The sequence below is a fragment of the Triplophysa dalaica genome, chromosome 16, assembly GCF_015846415.1.
Source record: "Triplophysa dalaica isolate WHDGS20190420 chromosome 16, ASM1584641v1, whole genome shotgun sequence".
NCBI classification, from domain to species: Eukaryota; Metazoa; Chordata; class Actinopteri; order Cypriniformes; family Nemacheilidae; genus Triplophysa; species Triplophysa dalaica.
The window spans coordinates 9,748,787-9,775,405 of NC_079557.1; the positions used below are offsets into that span (position 1 = coordinate 9,748,787).

At 37.6% G+C, this 26,619-nt stretch overlaps 1 protein-coding gene across 3 annotated transcripts; it reads right to left on the bottom strand.

The window, feature by feature from the left end:
- Positions 1-3,281: 3,281 nt before the first annotated feature.
- Positions 3,282-13,463, bottom strand: pitx2 (paired-like homeodomain 2). 3 transcript variants are annotated; one of them, XM_056769777.1, is made up of 4 exons: positions 13,436-13,463; positions 9,358-9,426; positions 5,367-5,566; positions 3,282-4,443 (listed from the first exon to the last, which is right to left on the bottom strand). In XM_056769777.1, the coding sequence occupies exons 2-4, from the start codon at positions 9,401-9,403 to the stop codon at positions 3,880-3,882; spliced, it is 810 nt and encodes a 269-aa protein (XP_056625755.1). In that variant the 5' UTR covers positions 9,404-9,426; positions 13,436-13,463; the 3' UTR covers positions 3,282-3,879. The 3 variants fall into 3 exon arrangements, with proteins under 3 accessions (XP_056625755.1, XP_056625754.1, XP_056625752.1); XM_056769776.1 differs by lacking the exon at positions 13,436-13,463 and adding an exon at positions 11,478-11,814; XM_056769774.1 differs by lacking the exons at positions 9,358-9,426; positions 13,436-13,463 and adding an exon at positions 6,137-6,660.
- Between the last annotated feature and the right edge of the window lie 13,156 nt (positions 13,464-26,619).

Below are 26,619 nucleotides of genomic sequence, written 5' to 3' on the forward strand. Positions count from 1 at the left end.
ACTGCAAGAGTCTCTAAAGAGTAATTCTTGGTGCGCCAGTGACTGACTACTTTTGTCAGATATCTGCTGATCTGTGTCAAGTTTTATAAACTCAAGTTTTTATAAACTTTGACTGATAAAAGGAAACAATTTCAAATCCCATTCACATTATTATATTTTGATTAAAAAAAAGTCAAAGACGAGAAGCTAAAGGTTTGTGGTTGACCGATATGGCTTTAATGATGCTGTTACAAACGGGGCCCATTGCCATTAGAATGCAATTCAATAGTTCATTTTTTACAAAAAAATCATGTTGCTTAAATAAACACTCAAGAAATGTACTAAAAAGTTATTTACTTAATTGATTTATTAGGGTTGCATTGACCATGATGTAGATTTTGAAACAGATGCAAGGCCAAGCTCAGATGGCTAGTGCACAATTCCAATGATATTGTGAAAATGTAACTGCTAGCATTATTAACACATCCTTAGTCTATAGGGTATATTGTGAGATGTAACAAGGTTCTATACAATTTAATCGCTAGCATGAAACTTAGATTAAGGCCAATGAGACAAGTCAACAGTTGTTTATTTATTGGTCCATGATTATGGAAATAAGTGCCCCCCTCTGTTTTACTACATTTTTGAAACATGTTGCATGTCAGACAGTGTAATTTTTCATGGAGAACTAGGTAAGCGCGAGAATGCACGAGGTCATCACGCCCGACCTCGTCCTGAATATCTTCAGTGTGATTGGACAATATGTGCTTTCGCTGACATGGAGTGGTAACACAACAGAGCCGTCCAATTTATTGAGGCCAATAGACTACTCGAACAGAGACTCCAACAGAGGTCAATGAAACCTTTCGTTTTTATGTTCTAGTATGATGCATTTAACGGGACATGGCTTGGACGGATGAGTTATTAGGCAAAGATGCGCAAGTTAAAATTTGTCTCGGGCACACATCTCTATCCGTTATGTTAAAATGGCATTGACGGTAAATTACATTGGCGAACAAAAGACAAAGAACATTTTCCTTAGTAAAATAACAAGGAATCTAATTGGTTATTTGCGTTTATTTATAAATTCGTTTACACAAGCTAATGGTAAACAATAACTTAACATGTACAATTAAACTAACAGGTGAAATCTGAATTGGACTAATCCACAATTAATTCCTATTGTGGAAATGTGTAAAGGTATTATTTAATGCAGCCATCTATTTATTAAAATGAATAAATAAGATCTCTCTAACGATGCATTTTAACGGTATGAATGGACATACTACAATTGAATACAAATAATTGATCATGTTAACAGAAATTGTCACAGCTATGTTACATTAATACAATAAATACAATAACAAATAGTTGGGGAAATAACTGATTCTAACAGACGTAAAAGAAACGCATTGAAAAAAGTATTTTACATTATTTTGAAAAGACTTGAGGAGTATAGTAATTATAAAGAAAAATACAAAAATAAGACAAAATAAGTATATTTCATTAATCCAAATGAACAGCAATACTTACAAAAGCATGCATGCACAAAGAAGGATAATAACAAACAACACAAAATAACATGGCGCGCAATACTGAAGCCTCTTGAGTGACTTTTGTGAGGCCCTCTCAAATAGCACACAATTCAATACAAGCTTTTTATCACAACGTCAAAAGTGAAACGATGGAGGAAGATCTTTTTGTTTCAGCACATAAAATAAACAAGGACACGGAAAGACAATAGTCTGCTCTAAAAAGAAAACTCGAATTAGAAATGAATGCAAACTTTTGGCCCTTCTCTCAGTCACGCAAGGGAATGTTTTTAGTTTTCTGCAGATAATGTGCATTAAAATGCCTTACCTTTAATGCAGTCTTAGGAATAGAAGGAGAAGCTTTCTCGGCTGTATTTGGGTCGACTGAAGGGTTCCTCTGAAGCTGTTCAGTATTGCTCCCGTGGGCCCCCCGCTCTCAGTGTTTATTGAGATGTGTATTGGGACCCCAGACCGTGATGTTGCTGGGAATGAATAATTTAGGCCTGGTTAGACTGAAAGCTCTTAACTAGGAGAATCCACCTGAAAAGGGATGGTTTATGATCTGGATCTCTGACAAACATTTGTTTTCTTAATTGGCGCGTAAAATTGCTCGGATGTTTCACTTTTGTTTAATAGTCATAATTAACACTTTCTTAAATAATTAACAGTAATCCCTGTATTTTATAGTTCCCTGCACGCTTGTTCTGTCTCGTTTATCATCACTTCATGAGCGCAGTGAACATTTTGATGCATTCAGTTTTGACATTTAGTGAACATATTACACAGCATGTCTGTTTTCCAGCATCTTGCAGCATGACAGCAAGGTAAATGTTCACTCATTGTGTTCGGTACGCGCTGTGACATGACTTTCATGGATAGATACACATTAGCAAACGCCTTTGTCTCTGCTGCATACCTGACTTTGGGAATACTCTTATATAAATAAAAGTATCTGTATGCTTCATTGTAGTTAATGATGGACGACGAAGACCACCGGTCGAGACCTCACAGAAGGGCTGTTGATAATTCCCGAGAATCTAATGAATGATATGTTAATTAAAATGAACACGCTTGTCACTTTATAATAGCAATTATTTAATATTAGTTTGACATGGGTCATTTCGCCATCAATTCAACTCTCTTTGTTTATTGTCAAGCATTTTCAATTGATATGAGGCTGCGAGCGTTCTTTGTTTACAAACAGCCAGTCCATCGACACTTGGTCAGTTTAATTATATGTGAAAACAGGCATACTGTCAACCTGATAAAAATACACAGTAGTGTTTGCACAGTGGGGTGCCTCTTTATATTAGAGGTAATGCATAATTTATTTGCGCATGAACCTTATTTTCAACACGGTCTGATCTCTTGCTGTTGGATCGTCATGTAGGCTATCACTTTATATTTTATTTGCTTAAATAGAGCTGGAAGATGGTTCAGTGTTGTGTGGTCCGGGTCTCACTGATCTTATTGCAATGTTATTTCAAGCGTCGCTGATCATGGAGGCCCAGACTCAGTCAGTCTTGTATATTCGACTCTTTTAATCAGCTCGGGACATCTCGCCCTCCTTACCCGACTTCTCATGTCGCGTTTATGTGTATTAGATGGCATTTTTTCCTCCCTCTATATAAACTTTAGACCACAAACCAACCCGTGAGTTATCCGCGTAAAGGCTATACCTGTAACCAGACGAAATTATGAGAGGTCAATAATTGTCAGGAAAACGTTTTGAAATGTTTTGGAACAATATATTTACTTCCATTAAATAAAACACAATAGTTTATTTTTGGGATGTTGAAAAACGAAACAAAAATTCGTACCAAATTGTATACACAGAGTAAAACCAAGTTCATTTCGCAGAAACATTTGCGTATAATTACCCAAGTTGCTATTCTAGATCTATATTCACACAGACATTTAATAATAAATTTATAATATAACACACGACTGGTGCGTTTAGTATGTACATTCCCTTGTTCGCAAGCAAGACATGATTCCGGTACGTTTTTCCACATGCTGTTGTTAAACTGATTTTTTTTTCTGAAAATGCAGTTAGAGTCAGAGCTTTCGCCTCTACAAACTGGAGATGATATTAAGATATATATAGTCTATATACAACCGTTCAGTCAATTAATGTCCAAAAATTCAAATCGTCAAAATAAAGGTTTTTAAATATCATCATACGGTCTACACTTGCTAGTGTAAAGCACAAATCTTATTAGAAATGGCACGATTGCTTCCGTTTCCGACCGACATTCCATCACAGGATTTGACGTGTTTCAGTGGTTTAATCTTGTAGTGCCCTTTAAACAAAAAAAATGTAGTCTTTCGTTCCTGGGATTCGAGATGTAAACTCTGCAATCGTCTCTCACACCGGTCTATCCACTGCGTACTGGCACGCGCTGAGATTGGAGGCTGGGTTCTGCACACTCGCGTATCCAAAACTCGAGTGCTGCTTGGCTTTCAGTCTCAGACTGGCAAGGCTGGAGTTACAAGTGTCCCGGTAAACATACGGAGGTGTCGGTGGGGCGTAAGGGCACGCCGGCGTAGGAACTCCAGAATTTAGAGAGGGGTTGCTCAGGTTATTCAAGTTATTGAGACTGTTTAAGCTTGACCCGTGCACGCCGGTGACAGCAGACGGAACCATACTGGAGGACATGCTCATTGAAGAAATGGAGTTAGGTGGGGAGAACATGGCTTGAGACGACAGCGGATTTACGTTCATGGAATTAAAAAAGGGGAAGCTTTTGGTAGACAGAGAGGCCGACGTGAGCCCCTTTGCCGCCCAGTTGTTGTAGGTATAGCTTGGGTACATGTCATCGTACGGCTGCATAAGTCCATTAAATTGCGGGCCGAAACCATTTTTGCACAGCTCGGCCTGTTGGTTCCTCTCCCTTTTCCTCCACTTTGCCCGCCGGTTCTTGAACCACACCTGGAACAAATGTAGGAAATACATAAATAAATGACAAAAAATGAATAGCCTACGTCCAAATAACTTTAACATAGAAATAAGAACAAAGTGATTCAACACGATAATAGTGATGCAATATGTCGGTCTGTTTTAGTAGATAAATGATGAGTGACACTGTGGGACTGTGTTCGGTTGCCTAATTGAGTTCCTTATTATCTGCCACCCAGAATCTTGTCTGATTCCACAGGAATCCCAATACACATACAATCGCATAGCGGTCATTGGGCCGTCCGGCGCTTCAAATGTGTATTCCGCCTAAACAGGCGGAGACACGCTTACACCAAGGACAAAACACGAGAATGACAACCGCAAAATACAAGATTTGCACCTCTTCTACAGCGAGTGTGTGACTCAATAAGGGTCTGTCATCGGTCCGGCGTCACTTGTGTTGATAACTAACAATTTCTATCACCCATAGTTAGCCTCTCGCCAAACAGTCACATTTGTGACGATGTCAAGTTAAATTTAGCATTTAATTTAAAGTCAATGGTATCACTTAACTAGTAGGCTATAGCAAGCGCCATAATTTACCAAATACAATAATACAAACGTTTTTATATTAATTAAACATGGTTAACATATATAATATATAATAGATTAAGATTCTAAAAATTGGTAGTTTTAAAAATATATAATGTTTGTGCAACGGGACTGTACAGGCAAACACGTTGAAATAATTGATAAAACATTTTAGGAAAGGTAGGCATTTAACGTGTTTGCCTGTAAAGTTTTAAACTAATTCAGAATGAGTTTAAAAAAGCTTCTTAGAAATTTTCTAATCATCAATTTTTTGATAAATCTAAAAGATCATATTTTACATAACGTTATTTAATTGTTTTAGTGTTGCTATTATTAATATTAATATTATTCATATTCAGACTTACTCGGACTCTGGCCTCAGTTAAATTTGTCCAAACGGCGATCTCTTCTCTAGTGGACATGTCCGGGTAGCGGTTCCGCTGAAAAGTGGCCTCCAACTCCTGGAGCTGTTGGCTAGTAAAATGCGTTCGTTGCCGCCTCTGCCTCTTCTTTTTCGACGGGTCATCGGACGAATCTTCATTTTTACTTTGTCCCTTTTCTTTCTCTGAAATGGAAAGACAACATAATAAAAAAATTGGTATAGAAGAAAAAACTAAAAACAATTTTAGTTTCAAGCTTTTGAGATAACAAGAAATTATGAATATGAAAAAAATATATAAATGTTGTGTTCAGGAAACAAAGGTCAGTGTTTAACACTTCTCTGACAAAACTTCTAATCGTTAAATTTTAAAATTTAGTGTATAAAATCAAGACTAAAACAAGATTATTTTAATCACATTTGACCCACATCTATACTACACTATAAGAAAACGGGGCTTGCTAGGGAATATTTACATTGTTCATTACAAAAAGTCTTTGTCACAATGTAAACATTTGTGTGAAGCCCACGTTTTTAGACAAAAAAATAAGCAAATAAAGTCCCGTCAAAGGGCATGATTTATTTAGCCTTCTTCAATAACCTCATGAATAAACTAACTGCCGTTTCGGTATTTTTGCATGCCACATACTGTAACTTCCCCTGCTTTCAATTAAAACAAAGTTAAGACACAGCAGACCTTAGAGCCCAGAGCCAAATCACTCCAGTTAAGCATCTATTCAGAAAACCACGGCTTACCTACGGACTCTGGACTGGAGGTGTCTGATACCGTGTGCACCTCCAGCTTGTGCTTCGAGTCCACAGACCGCTGGAGCGGCTGCAGACTAGAGGCCATCGTAAGCGGCGTGTGTTTACTTCCGATAATGTGGTGATGGTGGTCCAAACTCAACGGATCCTTCATAGAGGTCATGGATAACAGAAACGTTTTACGCGGGGCTCGCAAACAGCTTTGAATGCCTCAGAAAAGTTCACAAAAACGAAGCATAAATTAAGACGGGGGGAAAAATGAAGGAAACGAAATTGTCCGGCTATATGCAAGCGTAGCAGGGTTTACAGGAACTGTGTTGCTTTCGCAATTAAATCACTTAAAGCGACACTCACAAACGGCTTTAATCGTCGTAAAATAAACCCATCGCTCAAGAAAGTTAAAGTTTTTTCTATCGGCTGGGAAAAAACAAATCTCGATTTAATTCCGAGAGCTGCAAGAAGAGCCAGAGTGACAGGGACAGGTATGTGATATTATATCCACTCGCATACACACACACTCTTCTGCACATTACAGCTCTCGCTCTTCATTTCAGCTGTCCTTCCAGCCGTCCAACCAATGCACACTGACGTCACACGCTCCGCCCCCAATCTGACGGAACGTTAGACTCTACACATGACAAGTTTTTTGGCCAACCGACTGTGAAACGGCCCTAAAAATGATAAAACCTCTACTGTGCAGATCTCTTTTTTTTATCATAAAAGCATGGGAAGAAAGGCGCACTGTATTTATATGTAGAAAAGGTGAATAAGAAAAAAACGATTTGTACACACCCTGAGCTTGGAACAGTATTCGAAAAGTGATGCTTAAACTTTTGACAGAAGACATTAACATCATACACAGTGGGTTATCTCAAGGACATTTTTTTTGTCATATTAAAATAAAATAGGCGCGAATGGCACAGCCATGTCAATTAGGTGAGAATGTACTCACAATCATGACGTTCAAATATTCTCAGTTGACATTTTCATTTCAGGATTCAGAGACAGTAATTTAACATCAGTGTAAGATCACGTGCTTACGCCTATTAAATCGCCTTTCAAATAATGGCAAATCCATAACAATTGACATATCTGTAATATCTAAAATATTTTGTTTCTAATTTTATTCTTGGGTGTGTTATTTAATTTAGAGGTCAATTGTGCTCCGCCTCTGCCCGTCATTATTATATTTGTTATATCTTCAAAGGCTGTTATCGTAAAAAGTCCACTCCGTCAGCCTAAACCGCCTATTTCATTTTATTCAACGCTATGTTTAAAATAATCGAAAAGTCACAATGTTTAATATAAGAATTCCTGGGGGAGAGTACACGTATTTTGTTTAATTTTCGTATGGATAAATGATGGAAATCATCTGCGTCTTTAAAAAAATATTTACCACAAATCCTCAGATTCTATAAAAATTAGATCGATTTTACTTACTGCTTTTTACGTTATTCCCATCCACTTTAAGACTTTCCCGAATTGCTACCAATGCGCTCCCGTAAAATTACCCGAAACGCTACATGAATTAGACTTAGAAGCATCCCCGAAATAAATGTGCGAAAGTGACAAACGACGAATAGTGTGAGATGCCTTCATTCACACATTGCTTGTAATGAGAATAACCCGACAAACGCATCAATTACTTACTTCAGTTTAGGCCTAACTAACGATGTGGGGATTAATGATATAGCGCGATAAAAAATCTTCTGAATTAATTGTGACATTCAATGGATTTGTGTTCAAGGTGCGTTCAGACACCACATAAAAGACGCGGTTATTTGCGTTTTATTTTTATATGCTTCCATTTTGAAAACTGGGGCTATTGCTGTTCAAATTACTTCACCACGAATATGTGGTAGTATTATTTTCAAGATCCGAATTTACACAAATAATTATTATATTAATGCAATTTCTAATTCGAACTTCAATTTGTCTAAAATCACAAATGGGTGGGAAAAGATTTTGATTCTCAAAGGTCGTAAAAGTGGCAGAGTCCGGTTCTTGTTTAACGCAGTGATATATGTGGACTAAATTATTGTTCTGTATTTATTTTGGACCCTCAAAATGCTTCAGAGTGCTCTTAATGCCTGCTGTGGATTACTGGCCATGGTGTACCACAGAGCCATTAATTACCAATTCAGTCAATATAAGGGAGAGGACAAAGCCTTTTCCATAGGATTAAGAGGACATTAGATTCTTCCATTAGTATATTCCTCATCACGAGGAGGCTTTCATTACACATTTACTTTCCCCCGAGTCTATCTAACAAGCGCCGCATATATTACCGCGCAGGAGACGAGCTTGTCGGTAATCAAGTCACTCGAGTGTCTTTTCCCTCTTACTTTGCTCTTTGCATTTTTATGCTCATTTTCTCCTTTATCTCTTATCTGCTGTGATGCATCCATAGGTTCATTTGTCATTTGAACCCACAGTAACGCCCACCTATTGTCATTTAGTATTTACTAAGTAAACCTATTTGATTTAACAACAAGAGTTGTGTTTTCTTTTTGTTTTCAGGGTGCTTTAATTAGCCTAATGAAGGTGCCAGATGATAGGAAGACGAATCGGATATCTGTCCGCTGTTTTTTAACAGTTGTCTGTGTGTACGGCATGCCGTAGATTGCAGAAAATAAGATACCATCTTATATTAGGCTATACTAAAATACACTTTATAATTTATGATTATTTGAACACATTATTTACATATAGTTTCGTACTGGACGTAAGTGATCACTGCAAAAAACATTATCGATAAGCTCTCTAAAATCAGATAAGCATGTTGTTTGACCAAATGCAGTTTATTTTAGAGATCATAGACCTGTTCAAGGGGTCAGACTGATCACATAGACTATAAAAACTAAGACCCTGTGAGGAGCTGCTACGCGGTAGAAGGGAGAATCGTACATTTACTTGCGTATGATCATGTCCTACCACCAGATGTCCACCTTCGACTATAAACCACACGGCATTCTCTATAAGTCAAACACCAAAGGTCTTTTGCTCAAGCTTTACTTTACCCTATTATTTCTATTAATCGCAAATACTAGTTTATGATGTGACTAAATTAGTTCGAGGGGGCTGAAAAATGAGACCAGACCTAATTCACGAAAAATTGTTAAGCTTGAAGGTTGATTAAACTACACTAAAAAGTAATAAAACCGGACCTTCTCAAGGAGGGGGTCACTTGTCATTCACCAAGATGATCTTACCTAATTGAGCACAGGTTGATGCAAGTTTGCGGCAGTGGGAGTCCATTTAATAGATTATAGGTTGAGGATCTGTGGAAAAACGAAAAAAAATCCATAAAACATTTATGTAATATCAAAAATACTTGTGAGTGAACTTTGTAAAAAAAATTGTATCACTTTTCATACGTGTCCATCACTTCAAACATCCATATAAAGGTTCTCATCATGGCCGGATGGCCAACTCAATACCGATATATTTCAAATCCATTATTATATATTGGATAGTTCCTGTCTGTAATAGGATGTGCACATTCCTCATCATTTGTTTTGAAATCCCTTAGCGCTCGCTCTAGTCCCACCTAATTAAGACCCGCGTCTCGAAACGCACATGAAAACAACGCACAAAGAGGAGAGACAATGCCGTGTGTTTGTGTGTATGTGAGTGTGTGTGTGTGTGTGTTTGTCAGTGGGAGAAAGAGAGCGCAGTGTGAGCGCTAGAAGTTGAGTGATTCCGCTGTAAAATCAAGGGATTAGTGTCTGATTGAGATGTCTGTCGCTTGGATATTACAAAATTCATTATCGCAGCTCTATACTAACCCGATATGAAGTAACACAGATGGGCCTTTATTAGCCCAGGCTTCTGCTGTTTGCTTATGATAATTTTCGACGGAAATTTGCATGCAATCCTGCTGTTAACCGTTTTCCCTCTCCATTTTTGTCTTTCCGAATGCAACGCTTTACTTTAGCCCTCCCTTTATATCACCTGTCTCGCATCTGGGCCTTTAGTCAAGGCTTGAAATACTGGAAATTAAATTTGTGTGCGTTTCTTTGTATATGTCTATCCAGTAATATTCAATTCTCTTGACTTAGACTAAAGTCATTAAATCAAATACTATTTTGAGATTCTAGTACAAACAACGCATTCTTACATCGTTGTTTTAAAAAAGTGATCATATTTATTTGTCTCTCAATCATGGGCGACTGATTTTTCCCTCGTTCAATAAATGTTTTGATTGTAAACAGTTTTTTTATATTTATAATATATCATATTTAATATATTTAATTTAGTACATTGTACATGTAGTACATAGAAATGTAATATATTTAAATTGTCTACTATAATAATAATAATTAAATTTCTTTGAGTTTTTTCAATATATTGTTTTATTTGACCGTTTTGATTTAAAATTCAAGCAGGAAAGTGATGCAAAAATATATTACAGTACTTATGGACGTGACAAAATAAACAATATTTTCAAGAATAAAATCAACACTCCCTCAGAGCAAGTTGCAATACCTAATAAAATTAAAGAAGGAAAATATGAAATTACTTAACATGTATGCAGAATTTTGTAATGTATTTTTGATTTAATTTAGTTTTGTTTATTTACAAGTTTTACAACTGAACTTCAGCGACATAATACAATTAATAAAATCATTAATTATTGAAACACAATTATAATAATTATAGAGTCATTTTTAGCTTATTTTCTTTTATTCAATTTGTCACGTGTTGTCACAATCACCGCTTATTAATATATTAATTTAAAGGATAATTCTAATACCATTTAACACATAAACCAATTAATTTTATTTATTCGATTATTATTTTGCGTTGTATGGGTGCGTTTAAATTACATTTAAATAAACATAGAGCAATGAATAGCCTAGTATGTAATAGATTAGTTTACCAATAAGGACAAGGGTTCCTTTTCCTAAACATTCTTAGAAGATATAAGTGCATTATAATGTATAGGAATTTTCAGTAATTTAATTTCACACACACACATACATATATAATATGTATATATGTATATATATAAATGTCTGTTACTGTGAGTTTTTTAGCAAATTTCGTTGGCATGATATATTTCTGCTGATGTTAGCCAGTCATACACGTGTTAATGTTAATTACACGCTCAAATTATAAAGTTGTTTTTATCCGGTTTGCCTCTCAGTGTTAACAATATATAATTTATAACAGCGAAACCAAGGTGAGACCTGCCAAAACATCACTTATCATCCCTCTCCATCTAACAACACTAAAGCTGAAGTTCAACCATGGCTTGCAACCCTGAAGTGGAACGAATTCCTTCACTTGCATTATCTCACATTCAAGATAGGGTGTCATGTGAACTTACCAGTGGTTGTTTAACAGCGGCGTTTTGCAGCCTTGCCAGTCTTGATTTTCTTTGCAAAAAGATAAATTCCACACCTCCGAACAAGCTTATCTTAGCCCTTGCTGAAGTCCGGTTGGATAAACTGTTGCTACCAGTTCCAAAACGAACGTAACCTCTTCCACCTCAATGAAAATGTTTGGGGATGTCTCTGGGTTATTGCAGAAACTCGAAAATGGTCCTGTGTTACCTTCAGATTAAAATGTCATGAGCTACAAACTAGTAAATTGCTTTAGTAGCTCATTCTCTGCAGAAGCTCCACGACTACAACTTTTTCCGCACAAAGACGCAGAGAGTGGTGCATTTCTCCCTCTGACTGGCTCTGACTGTCAGCGCGTGGGCGTGCGTGAGTTTGTGTGTATAAGCGCGTGCGTGTGCATGCGTGCCACAGTGGGTGTGTTTGTATGCACAAATGACACGCAGTGTGTGAAAGGGGTGAACTAATGCTAAACTGAGTTAGTCTGGTCTCTGAGTTAGGCTATAATAGATTTGACCAATTAACTATTAAAACACGTAATGTCAATCCAACTAACAAATGTCCCCCGGAGAACATTTTATGAATAATTTAGAGTCTGCTAAATGACAAAATAATTTTACTTTATTCATTTTTAACATTTTAACTGGCTCCCAATACACATTTTTAAATTGGTCACTAGGCTATAATTGGTCTGATTATCTCATGCTGTTACAAAGGCGGCTAAATACAAATTGATATGATTACATGAAAAAATAAACCTTTCCACGTTTTTAACCTTTTTCGTTACGATCATCATAAAGTTGAATTTCCTCCATATTTTTTTTATTCTTTTGTATCCGTTTTTGTGTATAACAAATGCTAATATTATATAGTCTCATTATTAAGATAGATAGGCCACAGTCAGACAAAAATGTTTAGAATATTATACTCATTGGTTAATAAATAATCATTTGTTAATAAATTAGACAGCAATGTCGTTATTGTATTTGTCCTATTTGTGCCATTGCAATATAGAGCAAACAGCAGACAAGACTGTCTGTAGACTTGCGTGTTGGTTTTTCCAAAACCGAGAAGGTTTTTGTGGCGACTAACATAATGAGCAGGTTTATATGTGCAATGTTAAAATTATTATTATTGTGATTAATATTATTAGGCTATAATTAATATTTTACAGCACACTATATTTGATTACTAGAATAAAATAAGTAATAAGATATGGCTGTTTCTTCTGTTCTGTTTAAGTGTGTGTGTGTGTTTAACTGTCGGTTAGGTCTAGAAATGAAGTGAACAGCTGGCTTGGATGCAAATGATCTTTAAAGATCCGCGTGCACCGGACTGATTTCCATCCACATCTCACGCGAGCAAAGCAGACCGGACGAAGGTTTCAGGCGTCTAATCCGTTTTTTACATTGTGGGTCATACACCTATTAAGCGAGTAATTAATGCGCTCGGCCATGAGGGAATTCCCAGGCTTGCGCGCACCCGGGCTGCTTGTGCTGGAATACCCCACTCACTCTGTCACAGCTTTAATAGGCCCGTGAGCCTAAAAATGACATGCATGTTTAACTATAATTCTGCACGCAGACAGCTGTTATTATATACTGCAATTACCTCGCATATGATAGAAATACGAAAATCCAAATACCACAATCCAGTTTTTTCCCATCCATCCGTTTACAAAATGCAATCAGACATTGAAATTTGTTTCATACAAAATATTTTAAAGTATTTGTAGTACCTGACTTTTTTCTCAAATCAATAAGAATTAATAAGAAAATACTATAAACAACACAAGGCATAAGAATGCATTCTTTCTCGTGTTTTTTGCTCCCGCCTTCATTTTCAGAGAGAGAAAGCGCAGCAGCACTATAAATCTGCTTTAGGACCTATAATGTCCATCTCTACTGTCTTCTGTGGGAGAGATGCGTCCGTGCGCTCTTCTTACCTTTCTCTTGCAGCAGCTGAGCCTCGTTTTCTCACGCTGGAAAAGACTGCAATGGAATGCCCAAAGTTCAGAAAAAGGGGTCGCTCGAAGATCTTCATGCCTCGGGGGCAGACCGGCGGCTTCTTTTCATTTCTGGCTCCTTATCGATTCGCTGTTGTCATCTTTGGCATCATAGAAGGACACTTGAAAGAATATCGTAAAGGGCTCTGATGTTCAGTCTGAAATGACCTGAGCAAAAGTCTGTTCAAAGGCTTCACAGACTCATGCACCTCTCTACGGCAGAAAGAAGGAGTAGTGATCATATAAATGCTGAATAAATAGAGTATAAAGGTTTTAATTAATAAAGGATGTGAGGAGGCTTGAATGCTATAGAATTCGCTAGAATTCCCATCAGTATCTGAACTAATATAATAAGTTAAATGCAATATATGTTTAGCAATTTGTGTGGCTTGCCTCTTGAGAAGTTTTGTTGTCTACTTTTGTATTTTTGGTTCATTTTAGTAATTGAAAGCTTGTCAATCACGCTCAATTTTAGTCATGTCTGAGTCTGACATCTTATTTCTTATAAAATAATTCAACAATAGTCTGATTTAAATAACAATGTCTTGGTTGTCAGCATTGTTCCTGAAAACAACGCCTTGACTAATATTGGTTAAGTCATAATGTGTGAAAGATCTATTTCTATCACAGTGTAGACTCTCTGACATACTGGTTGATTGCTTCAGTACAACAAATTATTTTTGCTTTGTTCAGTTTAGGGTGAACTACGTTTCACATAAGGACTCAATTAAATATGACTTAGTATGTCAGGCTATGGACACAAGAGATCAATGCATGTTTCATTACGATGGCATTCGACACATAACCAGCAAACTGCTGAATTGTCATATACAGTTTGGCATATTTTTGATGTGTTTATTATTAATGTAATATTTTATATCAACATATTATTAATGTAACTTTGTTATAATAACAATGTTGCAAAAAGATATCCTTAATACAATATATGATGCCCAGCGAGTCACTATAAACGGTGGCTGTCAGACTCTATATTTACCAAAAAAATACTTTGTAGAAACCATTCAACAAATAATTCTATGTGCTTCTAATATGTTAGACCAGAAGTATTACAAAAGAAAGAGACTTTATTGTGGGTGAGTTACTTATTTGATTATTTATTTACCATTTTGCCAAAGTAAGATGGTCCAGGACGGGAGGGATGGAAAAGTGCATACGTGGGAGGCACCGACAGGGAGAGAAAATCTCAGAATCTGTGTATTTCTACTTGGCAAATTGATTTGTAAGCCTAGCTTATAGTCACAAGAGCTCTTGATGAGACTGATGGCTGTTTTGCGGACAGTTAGCAAAATATCTATATGTTTTTTTAGATAGCTTCTGTGAAACATCACTCAGATTCTGGAAAGCATGATGCTATCAAAGACATACAGTTCTGTGGTTAACATTTACTGTCATAGCCTATGGACAGATATAGCAAGCAGCAGAAGTCTATACACTGTACATGCTCACACATACAAACTGAACTCAATGAAGCTGTAGTATATATTTAAAAAACGCTTACATTTTGCCACTGGCCTATATACTCTGGTTCAGTAGCAGAAACTCCTGATGTAATGTGGTTGACTTTGAATGTTAAATGATTCTCCAGTTTAATGCAGTGGACGATGCCTGATCATTCAAAGAGAATCTACAATATATACATTAATGACAGACCATTGTCTAAATATGTCCAGAAAATATAAACGTGGGCGCATAGCTTAATTATAGATGCAGTGGTGCCAATAAACAGCTGGAGCGAGCTCTCTGATCGCTGACAGGAGTGGTTAACTGCGGTGATGCCCCTGGGCTGCCGGAGGGAAAATTGTCCAAGAATGAAATGGAGGTAATGAGACAAACATGATGGACGCCAGCGCCCGGTCATCAGCTGAAGAGATCAGATGGCTAGTGAAGCATTGACAACTACTGCTCAGGTGTTTCACAAACCTCCACTAGAGTCAGCTTAGCATTTAATTGGTCCGCTGTGACTTAGACGGAGGCAGGCACACAGCGAAAAGAACTAGAGAAAGGTCATGTTATAAGTACTAAAAATCCAATATTGATTGTTTTTAATTTTTTACAATTTTCTTGTAAATTTAATGCTGAAATGTATACAATATAAATCCATTATCATGTTACGTTCATCCTTGTGTGGGTACTTTGGGACAAGCAAATCAGATTTGCTGTTTGGCCGTGTGCTAATCCTTGGGTGAGACATAGAGTGTTTGTGTATGAAAGGCTAGAAAGACACTGTTTTAGTGCTTAATCCAGTCCCTACGTAAAACTGTTGACATTTGTGCCTTTTTTCTTCATTATGTGCCTGTGTCTGTTTTTTGCTGGATTAGCCCCAAATCTTCCATGCAGCACGTTCAGCATGCCACTAGTTTAATTTCATCAATAATGGATGAAGAGATTGTGATCTAAAAGGATAAAGGAATGGGTGAAAGAGAGAGACTGGTGCAGTTTTTATTTCAAGTCTACCTCCAAATTGATGATCGCAACTACAATCATTTCTCGTGGCTTGGTCGTTTTTGCCGATCGATACGTGCAATATGGCTGTGGAAGTGACTGTGGACAGTGCAGTGGGTGGCAGGAGGGAAAGTGTGCTGTGTGTTCATGTGTGTGTTCATCTTTGTCAGAGTGTGTATCTTGCCTGTGTGTGCTGTACTGTTTCTCATTGATTGTGTTTACTCAAGCTTCTCATTGCTGCCTATTACTGGAGACAGGGAGACACGCCCTGGCTTGATGCGAGGATAAAGGGGATTAACACACACACATGGAGAGAGAGACAGAAAGAAAGAGAGATCAATCTTCAGTCTCAAATAATGACACATCAGTGATTTGTGTCATTTTGTAAGCATCAGATTATTCTCTGTAGAATATTTGTGTTTTGTCAGATGCCCTAGAAGTCGAGAGGATGTTCATACCTTTATTGGCTCAGATTTTAAACATTTATTATTAAGATGCTACCTGTCATTGGTACTTAGCTGGTAAACTTTATTTTATGGCTTTGTGAAGCACCTTTATATTTAACAGACCTTTGGATAAAAGTTGATTGAAATAATTTGGGTATTTTAAAGTGATAGTTCACCCAAAAATGATAATTCTGTCATCATTAACTCACCCTCTTGTCATGTCAAACCTGTATGAGTTTCTTATTTCCGCAGAACACAAAAAAATACATTTAAAAAAATGTTGTTGACCGAACAGCAATGTCAGCCATTCACTTGCATTGGTTTTGTGTCCAACAGAAAGTCAATGGCTGCCACCGCTGTTCGGTTATCAACATTCTTCAAAATATCTTCTTTTGGGTTCTGCAGAAGAAAGAGAGCCATACAGGTCTGAAATGTTAATGATAATTTACTGATAAAATGATAATATTAAGCTACATCTGTAGTGCAATGCCCAAAACATAAAATAAAATGAAGTAATAAAAAGTGTTCTTTTATATGATCTGGGGTTATTTTGGCTTTTCCAATTTGTGACAAAATAGGATAATAATTTTATGTTTTTTTATATACATATAAGGACCTGTAAAAGCCTGCACATAATTGCGCACACAAATGCTTACACATGCAAACACTATTTATTGTTAATGCACTTCTAGAACACAAACTGTACACATGTACAGCAGCACACAGATCTCATCACCATACAGTAATGTACAATATTCCAAATTCACCAAACCGAAATTGTGCCAAGGGCCCGTATGTATAGTGTCTTAGACTAAGGCACTCGGATTCTGAGACGCTTAGTACAAATAAGCATCGGTCACTAAGATTAGATGAGGTTGTGATGATTTCACAAGACTCCTGTACCTCAGCCATCAAAGCCACTTTACTGCGGATCAAAGCCTTTGCACTTTTTTGTGTGTGTGTATTGTGTGTGCTCGATGGAAAGCTGAAGTCGCGTCCATTTCAGCAGAGGCCAGGGTTAAGCATCATTCAGACTTTAATCTAGCATGGCCTGCTCCTCTGAGCCTGCTCATTGTTGGTATGATGTTTCACTCACAAACTACCACAATACGTTTGAAGCAGCTGACCCATTTATGTGCTTGTAGTTGAATTGTTTTCAGCTTTGCCTAATTGTGGAAGGACATTTTAATAACATTGCTGAAGTGTATGGATACTTTTACCAGCACTGTTTTGTCAGTTTCCTTAGTTTTATTTATAAGATAAGGGGATTTATAAGATAAATGGCACGGTTGTTTCTGTGTCTTTTATTTGGAGTTGAAGAAAACAAACAATATAATCAAATCGATGGAAGTTTTCATTGTGATCTGTTCATCTCGGTCAACCTCAAAGACATAAGATGCACTGGTCCAGTATGAAGATCCACAAAGCCACTATAAATATCAGAACCCGAGATGTTTTTCTTGGCACAGTGCTGCTCACTAAAGATACAAGCTTGTTGGCAGAATGCATTACGCTTAGTAGCATGTTCCTGTCTAAGTTTAAACATAGGCTTGCTCATTCAGATCAGTATATTACGCTGCCACAGAAGTTGGAAACGCTGCAAGCCTATAGAATACTCCACTTGGTTTACTTGACGTTTTCTGTTTTAATGTTTAACAGAAGAATAAGCACTGTTGCTGAACCAAAGATACTACCTTGCCACTGTACGGTCATATTTATTTTAACTTAAAACTTTGTTGATGATTAACAAAATTAAAATGGACCCACTGTGTGTCAACTACCCATGTTATCCTTACGCTTTGGGAATCATAAATTCTAAAATTGACTCTTCTAGAAATAATGCACAGTATAGATTTTTGTCTTTAATTTAACACTTTCATTCAAGTTCACTCAAACAATTATCATCACTATACTAGCCAAACTTCAAAGATCTAAAAACACACCATTGCCATTTAATGCACGGCAAAAGCATTGCAGTTTTATTGCTGTTATGCAAGGATGGCGACGGGCGTCATTAATCCTTGTCTGACCGTTCGTGATTTGTTGAGTGCTACATACTTCTGAATAAGTGCCTAATGGGCCAAGCTTAAGCGTTATCATAATTTACTTTGGTGGCAGAAGCTGACCTTGTAAATTTTGCTTAAAATAAAATGTTTCCAATGGGTCTCTATGGCACTTCGCTCTCCCGCGTGGCAAGCAACCACCCCTGGCATGTACCAAATGTAGCCAAACATAAGAGGGGATTTCCGAAGCTGGAGTACAAACTGTACTCCCGAATTTAGGAGTAAGTTTTCATGGACTTTTAACTCCAATGGTATGTTTTTAAGATGGATCATCTGAAAATGGCATGTGTTATATTTAAACACGTTCTTGTGCTAAACAAGACGTTGACATTTGACTTAAGTTCAATCAGTTTCATCAGTCAGAACTAGTTTTAACAAAAGAAAAATCAGGTTATGTTTTAACCTGACTGCTTGATGAAAACGTCATCTATTAACAATAATCCTCATTGAGAATGTGTTTTGTCATGCTCCGCTATTAATCTGTCATTTATCATCTATCAAACAATACTCCTGAATTGGATAGTCTGTAAATAAAGGGCAACACTGCTGAGTTCAAAGCCACATCTGCTGTTCCCTAAGTGGACTAAGATCCTGCAGAGAGAACTTTGGCAAGCACAGCTTCTCTCTGATTGGTGGATGTCAATACGATGCTCAAGGCTACTTTGCAGGGTATTTAGTCAACTCCATGTGTGTGGCAATATCGTAATGTACATTGTCACAAAACGTTACTAAGCTTACAGGAACAAGTTCTGCTTAGAACTTGGAGAGATGACACTTGTAATTCAGTGTTTTACATACCAAAAGTGTGTGTGGCTCTTTGGACAAAATTGCATCCATTTGTGGGTTCCTTATGTCACACGTGTCTTTATGCAGCAGTGATTTGCTGCAGACATTTAGAATTATTACCTTCTCAAAGGTGTAGTTCCTTGGCCAAATAACAGCTTTATTAAGTTACAATTGGGATGAACTTTCCTTTTAAGGTCCATTTGTGTAAAAAATGACTTCATATTGCATGTCTGGATGAGGGTTAAAGGTTTTGGCTTAGACCACAGTCACCCCCTGTGGGACTTTTTTGTGTGTCCATTCTGTTATGTGATGAATAAGTCCCTGACAAGGGAAGAAATTTCATTATTGTCATTATTTGTTCTTATTGCTTAACATTCTTGCGGCATGAGTCTGAGCAGCAGTCAGGCCTTTGAAATCACCTTGTGTATCTTGACGGAGTTATCTGGACAGTGAGGGGTATTTGTAAGGAGGAGGATTTCTCTGATATTTCTGGCCTCATCTTACTGTGCTTATGTTGCAGATGAATGGCTCTTTACTGATTTTAAGGCCAAAATTCAACCTCACCCAGTCTTCGGCTCGTAATTAAGTTTGTTCTCAATGCACATCCCTGTTGTTTTCTTTTACAAAGCAAAAATAATGTATTAAACATTGAATTCCAAATTAAAGGCATATTGCAAGCTGTAATTGGATCCCTTTTCTTGTATGTAATTTAACGTCTATGTAATTTTTCATTTTTATAGATGCTCGGCTTAATTGTTGTAAATGAAAACTCATTCAGCATGTTGAAAAATTTCTTATTTAAAAGACCTATTTTCAATGACACATCACCAAGATTTACAACATTGTACAGTATATCCCATTTAATATATTTCATGTCTATCCCTCAGTCACATTTTACTTGCTAAAGAATTATATGCGTTTTGTGTTTCTCATACACAAAATAGATTTTTGAGTGCATTTTGTGGGTAGCGTAAAGCTTTTTAAATCTAGAATTTTTATATTACCCCGGGCCTGATGACCCCGGTTTTGTGGCATGGATTTGTAAATCCCTCAGGTTGTGGATGACTTGGTTGTGTTGTTGGGTGCTGTATGACCTCTGACCCCTCTCTCATGGGTTGATTGCTGAAGGATGGAGGCCAGTTGTGACACCAGCAGGGTCATTTTGGAGGCCTGAATCAGTAGCCTCAGCACAATTTCATCCAGAGACGAAGCCAATCGATCAAATGTTTTCTGCATTGAGAAATTGGCAGCTGACAATTGGCAAAACAGTGAAGCTGGTTGATAAAAAAATATTTGGATTATAAAAATACAAATCATAATCTGTTTATTTGATTATATGATACAATTTAAGACCTTAAATATTGCTTAAGACGATTGCAGTTATCTAAGCAATTAAAGTAAAAGTCAAACATTAGATGATTGGATGTCTGGTTTCGTACTCAAATGCTTTTGTTTCTCTTTAGGCTTTGTTTTTCTTTTCTTTTACACATTAGTTTCTGTCTGCTTTGTTGTTCCACTTCATCTTAGTCGAGACACAGCGAGTACCCCTGCTGACCTGAGAAACTGGCCGGACAGTAATGGCGCCATGACAACATGCTGATGACATGGGGGGGCTAGACTGGCATTTGTTGGACACACTGCCTTCCTCCATTTTCTTTGCTCTCCCATCTTTCAAGCAACACACTCCTCTTAAAGTGCTTTACAAGGTGTGAAGAGCCTAAACCACAACAATTGAAATCTGAGATAAACTGTCAGCTGTAGTCATCAATCATACTTCAATCAATCATTGTCGCCCCTGCTGCTCAGCAAGCCCGGCCAGCCATCCCGCCACTAAGAATGTTGGGTAATGAGGGCTAGAATCATCCTGACACCTGACTCATCCATGAGGGCTTGAAAATACTGTATGCTAACTTTGCACCGATGGCAAGATAAAAGCTTTCCTACAGCTAGCTCTTAGAACACTAACAACGGCAAGGTCGTAAGTTTGTTTTCTAGTATAAATTCGATCAAATGTATATTGTAAGAATCAAAACGTATACTGTGGGAATGTCACATGTGGTATGCTACGAGTGTAAAAATGAATGCTTGCTTGAAAGAATGTAAAATGACTTATGGTTAATTTTTCTGCAAGCTTTTTAAGCCTTTACTTGTGACTAATAGTTAGACTAAAGGATTCCACATTTCTTGATTAGAATGCTCACACGGAGGAGAGACTGGCCAAAAGATACACAAAAATATGAATTTAGTTCATGATCTAACTCAAGTATGAAGGGCGGGAAGCTATTAAAGATGTGTCTAAAACAGACATTTTGCACAAGTGACCAGTAGAAAATGGCTTTTTCTACAAAACCCTGGAAATGTTATAAAATCATATCTAGAAATGTCGGAATCGTATCTAAAAACATGTTGAAGTCTTGTGTGCTTGGTTTAATTTGTGGTGCCGTTGGTGATTGTGAGAAATCTCTGTGCCGCCAGATAAGCGGATACTGTTGAAAAGGACACCACATTAAATGAACCGTAATCCTCAGTGCTGGAAAAACGTCTACCCAGCAAATGGGAATTCCATCAGAAATTTCAGCATCATTTATTATTTATTGTGTCCCTATGATGACTTGAGTATAGGAAATGCAGGAACGAAATTTTGGAAATGGAAGTATATCACAAGTGATTACTTTCGAAGCTGTTAGGATCAGTCAAGTAGAAATACAAGGTTTGGGAAATATTTGTCATGCGTAAGTTAAAAAATTAAATGCATTTTCCATAATGATCTTGCCAGTTACTCACGGGAATTTGTGACTATTTTAAGAGGTAGCTAAATTCAGATGACGTCGTGTGATGTGAATTGTATAAAAACGTACTATTATTAGGAACTCTGAAGCCCCTCCCTTAACCCCACCCTTAAACCGAACATCACTTGCGAAATCTTACAATGTACGAATGATAACGAAATTCTATGAATAAGCCACCTTGTAAAATACAAATCTACAAATTCCAGTGAGATTGTGCATATATATATATATATATATATATATATATATATATTTATATTTGTTAAACTGCTCAGCTACATTGTCTTTATTTGAAAGCCCTACCTCGCACGTTTGTGAGATTTATTGTAAACTACGATTTTTAACCTGAAATCCAAAGCAATTGTCTCTTGATCACCATCTCTGTTTGAAACATACAATTACATGTTAATTTAAATGGGTTGAGGTCAAATGACATCGAAATTGAGGTACTATACATGTTTTACTTACTTACTCAAAAACATTTAAATCAATAAAAAAACAATAAAATGTTCATAAGATTCTCAAAGACATTCGCCAGTTACCCATTTGGAGGCAAAAACAACACTCAAGTTTGGAAGCTTCGACTCGATTTAGATCTCTTCCTGGTTTGGAACACAGCTCTTGTGGTTTGGGAGATCTGCTTGTCTGGGATGCCGTTTTCCCAACGTTTAGCCAGGTTTAGAGCATCCCTAGTTTATGAGGCCATGTCACATTTTTATTTTTTGGTATGTCTGCCTTTGATGTCGTGGTAGCCTTGAAGGTTTCGGTGAACCGTCACAAGGATTCTGTCTGTCTAGTCCCATTTTATAGGCCTATGGTATTCATCACTCTCAGCTTTTCTGAACCGCCTCTGCCAGCTAGTCCAACTTACTTCCCAGGAATGTGCTGTCCTCCACTCTTTCCTTCTATATCTTCTTGTACTCTGTGGCAAGACAGCGTGTACTTTTATCAGACTTCAGGCATTCATTTTTAATTAAATTTAAAATGTGACTGGAAATGACCTTCTCTTATCTGTCGTTTTTGTTATTCTCCAGTTTATTCCCGTCTGCAGTTAAAGGTACACGGGACACGTTTCAAGGAAACACATTTGATTACCAGTCATTTAGTTTTCTGGAACCTATTAAAAAAGTATATGAAGTGCGTTCCCACACAGTGTGATTTGTAGGAACTTTAACCCCTAACTAGTATCAAGACATTGGTGGATGCAGAACTCTGACAGGAAAGCGCAAGCTTGGATTGAGAAATGTTAATGTTATTGTTTTTGGCATCAAACTGTTTCCTCAGCCTCACAGTGATAGTCTCTTTCTCTAAAGCGTTAATATGCACTACATTCATTTCAAAACCTCCACAGGCGACATTTAGCATTGCAGTAATATCATCTACCCAACACAAGAATATCTGTTAAACAACCTGCTTTAAATTCATTAACTCGGGGCTTATGGCCAAACATATTACAAAGATGCTGAAAAGCTACAGACTTGAAGAGTAAATGATACCTCACGTTATAGGGAGGGGCGTACACACCCAAAGAGTTACACCAAGATACACAAGGCTTTACATCAGTAGGAGATGTGTGTATTGTGACAGGCGGCTGCTTTGTCTGCATAAACAGAGGCTGGGCTTGTGGGTAAAAGAGCTTTGGGCCCAGTCGAGTGTTGACAACTCCAGCTGTCTGTGGCGTGAAGGAGAGATCAGACACTGCGGAGAGAGATACCAGCAGGGCAGGAGGCCAGAAAACATGAGAAGGATACCTTATTCTCACTCTCACCAACTTTCTCTCATCTCCATTTTCTTTGTTTCTTCCCGCTTCACTTTGACCCTCTTCTACATGTTTGATCTTTACCCATTATCCACCGTCTCTGCCAAATCAAACCGTGGAGGTCAGAGAGGCACTGGCAGTCTCTTCTCCTCTCGTTTTAAGCTTCAGTAGCTGTTGATCGTCCCCTGGTTCCTCCTCCACTTTTCTTCTGAGTGCTCCTTACTTTTCTTAACTGCTCTGCAGCTTTGGGGAAGTTACAAAAAGTGTTGATTGTGCGGAAAGGGAAAAGGAGTGATGCCGTATCTGAACTTCATGGCCAGGGAATTTTTATTATTTTCCATATAATCCCAGATTCTGCAGTTTAACCTTTACATTCTTGAAGTCTCACAGTTTTAAAAAGAAGAGTGTCTGTTTACTTTTCTTGTATGGGCTACAGCAAGTGTGATGAGCTGGTTAAGCATATCAAAAAAGATGAGAAGCCCAAAAAAGTGTGTCTCTAAAAGTCATATCTTTTTATTTCAATCTGATATGCCGACCGTGAAATCGCTAACTGTATGTTACAAGACGATTTCACCAGTTGTCATTCACGCCGCAACATCTTGTGCAGCCGTGTTCCTCGCCGAACGCTGCCAAAGTAAACTGGTCAAAATTGAGCATATAAAACATGAAAAGAGCAGAACATTTCATCCATAAATTCGCTGCTGAAAGATGCCAGCTTTTTTTCAGATCGTTCCTCAGTCTGTTAGTGGACAGAAGTTGCCAGACGGCTCAATCAGAAACGCTCATACGCAATTAATTTGTAGAGCGTCTGCAAAAGTGCAGTGAAGGCAGTTTGCCGGCTGAGCGAGAGAGTGCTGTGGCATTTTTAAACTTGAGATGTCTGTAATCTTAGCCCACAGCCTGTGCTCTGCAGACCAGAAGACTTCGTCATTTCAAATTAGCCTTCGTGTCTTGCCAGGAAACATTTTCGTTTTCTCATGCAGAGGTGCTTGAACATGGTGGCATTGTCTGTGGTAATTTTTTCAATTGCATCATGTTTAGAAATTAAAATGTCCGTTTGTAAACATAACTGCCCTAAAGGAATACAAGTTCACTTTTAACTTTTACATTTTCAGTTTTGTTCAGATTGACAGTTTGGCAATAGCAGATGATGAAAGATATATTTCTGCATGCACATACATTTTTATTAGTCTTGAACCTAGACAGCATAGTCTGCTTTCAGTTTTCCTTGAGAACAAGTTGTTCATAAAGGTCCAGTGTATGAAATTTAGTTGTATCTATTGGTGAGGATGCGAAATTCAACAAGCGACTCACCCCTAAAATATCGTCAGGTTTTTGCTATTTTGCCTGAGGAGATAACTTCATTACGAAAGGCGCTCTGTAGAGCAGTTTGTCTGTTTATGGCTACTAACATGGTTTTTATACACCTCTGAGGAAAAAGTTATGTATTTTATATTGCAATTCTGTCAATAGTTCCTCAAAAAAATTACACATTGGACCTTTAAAACACTCTCTCTCTCTCTCTCTCTCTTTTTCTCTCTTTCTTTCTGTTTTCCATTGAACGAGGTGTCACTTTCACTTTAATAGGAGTGAAACGTAACATTGCTCACAAAATAGACTCCGCAGTGTACCTCTGGGATTACAGTATGTGTAAGAACTTCCCTCAGATGTCATTTTGGGAAAAGTGCTGATGTTTCAGGCGAAAGATGTGAAAAAGAGAAAAGGAACAAAAACACACAGTGGCGGTTCACAGCCAGTTTTCTGTGGTCAATCAACAACCCACCATATCAGAGTTATAGAAGCTGTTCCAAGAGTCCTACTGTTTCCTCCTCCTCAATGTTTCCTCTCTCTTCTGCTCTTAGCTGTTCTTTTATAGATCCCTCATTCTTTTCCTTCTCCAAGCGTGGGTTCATTTTGAGCTGAATCAGTTCGCGCTAGGTGGAGTTGAATATGTTTGCAATTTGCATAACATAAGCTTCCCTTTGTTCTCCTCAGTGCCAAACATAGTGATACTGACCCCATTCTATCCTTGAATCAACACGCTGCCTTCTAGGAACTGCAGCTACAACTTTCACATAGAATCACCACACGCTTGCTTTACAAAATGACACCATTGCCGCTGTCAAGCCAAATCTTAGTTACACCGTGTACCCTGGGTGAGTTTCATGAGAATGGAAGATTCTCTGTGAGGATGGTGAGCAGAACAAGAGCACGGAGCTGTCGGCCAGAAGAAGAGAGTGTTTATGACTACCTAGTAATTCTGCCTCCTAATAAAGTTGATAGTAATCCATTGGCTAAACAGTCATCATTCTCCGATTATCATTAAGGTTCAACTCTTTAAAGAACAAGAACAAGGTGCAGCTTCATATTGTAAATACATTTTTGTAAATATCTGCCATTTTTAATAAGTTGCTAGGATCATGTTTCGTTTCCTTAATTTTTCCATGTCTCTGTAAGATACACTTTGTAGCAAAAAGACATTATCCACATTAGTGTGGGCTTTTATATTAACTACACCCTGCAGACATAACTCTAGAATCAGACTCGGAACAGATGTGTACTTTCTCGAATGTTATATTTAAAGTTTATTAGTCAGCGACCTGGAAAGAAATACCTGTTGACTGGTAATCACAGCAAATTCTGAAGAGAAAATAAAATTACCGTAAAGCTTTTTTTAATGTTTACGTACATGTAGTGGGAGGAGGAGTGTAATTGTGTGGGTTGCCAAGTCTCCAGGATTCCTCCTCCGTCTCAGCAGGGTTTGTGTTCTCTGGAGTCGTGCCTGTTCCAGATGTTTCTTTTTGAGCCACTGTAAGCG